The sequence below is a fragment of the Miscanthus floridulus genome, chromosome 8 (genome assembly GCF_019320115.1).
Source record: "Miscanthus floridulus cultivar M001 chromosome 8, ASM1932011v1, whole genome shotgun sequence".
Lineage (NCBI taxonomy): Eukaryota > Viridiplantae > Streptophyta > Magnoliopsida > Poales > Poaceae > Miscanthus > Miscanthus floridulus.
In genome coordinates this window covers 191,871,201-191,873,433 of record NC_089587.1, presented here as the reverse complement: position 1 = coordinate 191,873,433, position 2,233 = coordinate 191,871,201, and the positions used below count along the sequence as shown (strand labels likewise).

Genomic DNA, 2,233 nt, shown 5'->3' with positions numbered 1-2,233 from the left:
CCGAGCTCGGCGCCAGGGTGACTGGCGCCGAGCTTCCTGCTATGTCACCTTCCACGTCGCTTCGAGCTCAGGATCTCGGCGCCAGCGCTAGCATCGATGGCGCCGAGTTAAGAATCCAGATTCTGAAATCTTTTCTGCAGGGATCTATTTGTGAGAAACTTTCGAAAAAATACTAAAAAGTAAAAAATTCGAGCCCCGCAACCCGTCGTCCTCTGTCCACGCTTCCGCCCCAGCGGGCGAGTCGAGTCGGGCAAGGTGGCGCGACCGCAGCAGAATACAATACGATACGACCCCTGCTGTACTGTATCCGAAACGGTGGTCGTTGGTTCCTGTTCCCAGGCCAGGACCCAGAAACCGATCATGAGATGTCTGTATATATATAAATACATGCCGTTGTTTCCTTTTTGATTGATTGGATTAGAAAATAATACGGATCATGTTTCGGGGTGTGCTCTCGGCGCTTGCCAACATGTGGATGTGGTGGTTTCCTCCTCCCCGCCGCCGGCTCTCCTCGTCCCCCGACGCAGCAGCATTGTCAGTCGACGACGAGGTGACCCAACACAACAACAACCCAGCAACAGGCCTTCGATTCACCGATCTTCCACCGGTATTGTATATACACACTATTATTTCATATTCAATCAACTGAATATATGTATGTACTAATGAGAGAGAGAGAAAAAAACTTGCATGCATGCAGGACATTTTGTACACGACCGTGTCGAAAGCTGCCGGCAAAAGAAATTGCAAGAAGTAGCGTCCTGTCAAGCGAGCGGAGGCGATGCATGCGTCTGTGGTCAGCGTGCCCCAGGCTAACCTTCGATGCTGTGTCGATATGCAAATGCGAGAGGTACGAGCTGAGCGAAACCACCCAGGTGGCGAGATTCATCCCTCACGTCAACGGCGTCTTGCAGAAGCACCGTAGCCGCTGCGCCGTCGTGGAAACGCTTGAGGTCAGAACCGATTTCGTCGGCGGCGCCCACGGTCTGCTAGCTCATCACATCCACATGTGGGTGGAATTTGCCGTCTCGTCGTCGCGGACCAAGAACCTATCCCTGGATCTCAAGCCCGAAACCTGGTGGGAGCACGATGGATCTTGTCTACCCCGAAAGCAGGATCTGTACGTGTTTCCTTTCCGGCAGCTGCTTTCAGTTTCAGACAACAACTGGGGAAGCAGCCTGCAGCAGCTGCACCTTAGCTTTGTATCTTTCAGACCACCGTCGCAGTTCAAAGGCTTCCCGAATCTGAGGAAGCTTCGTCTGGAGGTGCTGCATATGGCCAGGGAGGATCTTGAGCACCTGCTGTCCCGTTGCGCCAGCAAGATCCAGTGGCTTCACATAGACAGATGCGTCGTCGACGATCAACTCACGCTGGCGACTCCACTGCCCAGTCTGCTCTACCTCAATGTTGAATGCGGCCTCGTCACCAAGATAGACATCCGTCTTGTCCATTCGTTGAACCTGCAAAGTGCAAATCTTGACTTGCTCAAGGCGGTTTTTGAGCATGCGCTCATATCCCTTGTCAATAGTATTCCAAGCGTGCAGAGCCTCACCTCCGATTTGAGGCTTGGTTTGAAATATCTAGAGGTGCCGTACTGTTCCTAACTATTTCATTCATGTTTTATTTCAAATCACAATCAATAATAATGTAATAACCTAGCTTCAAACAATTAATTAATTTTCTGTGTTTCAATTCTCACTCTCTCAGAAGCAATGGTGGTGGGATCGCCCGTTAAAAAGATTTTCCAATCTCCGGCATTTACAGTTGCTAATTGGATATTTCCACTACGAGGTTGACAAGCTTCTTTATTCATCGGTTTCATTCCTGAGAGCCGCACCGTTTATTGTAAAGCTGGAGGTCCATGTAAGTCCCATCCATGTTAGTACATTATATATATTTTTCAATGTTTCGTAATTTTTCAATTCATTCAAGTGTTACGTATTATTCGTCCTCTTATTATTACTACTGATACCCAGCTAGGGGGCGAAGCTGTTCCATATATAACTAGGGGTTCAAATGCACTCCTCACAAAAATTTAAAAAAATAGTGATTATATTATGTATATAGCTAAAATTTCACCAAGTCTATCTATATGCACCCACAGCAAGGTAAGCGCACCCATCTCCATCTTCTTGTCTTAATTTGTTCATGATTTACTCTTTTTGCAGTTTGCTGGCTTCAATCTATGGTTTGCACAAGGGGGTCCAAGCCGAAAAGACCTTTGGGCAATGTA

General features: G+C 48.1%; 1 protein-coding gene across 1 annotated transcript; it reads left to right on the top strand.

Annotated features, from left to right (window-relative positions):
• Positions 1–785: 785 nt before the first annotated feature.
• LOC136470401 (uncharacterized) lies at positions 786–1,604 on the top strand. Its single transcript, XM_066468259.1, has one exon. It carries the CDS (start codon positions 786–788, stop codon positions 1,602–1,604), a length of 819 nt encoding a protein of 272 aa, XP_066324356.1.
• Positions 1,605–2,233: the final 629 nt, after the last annotated feature.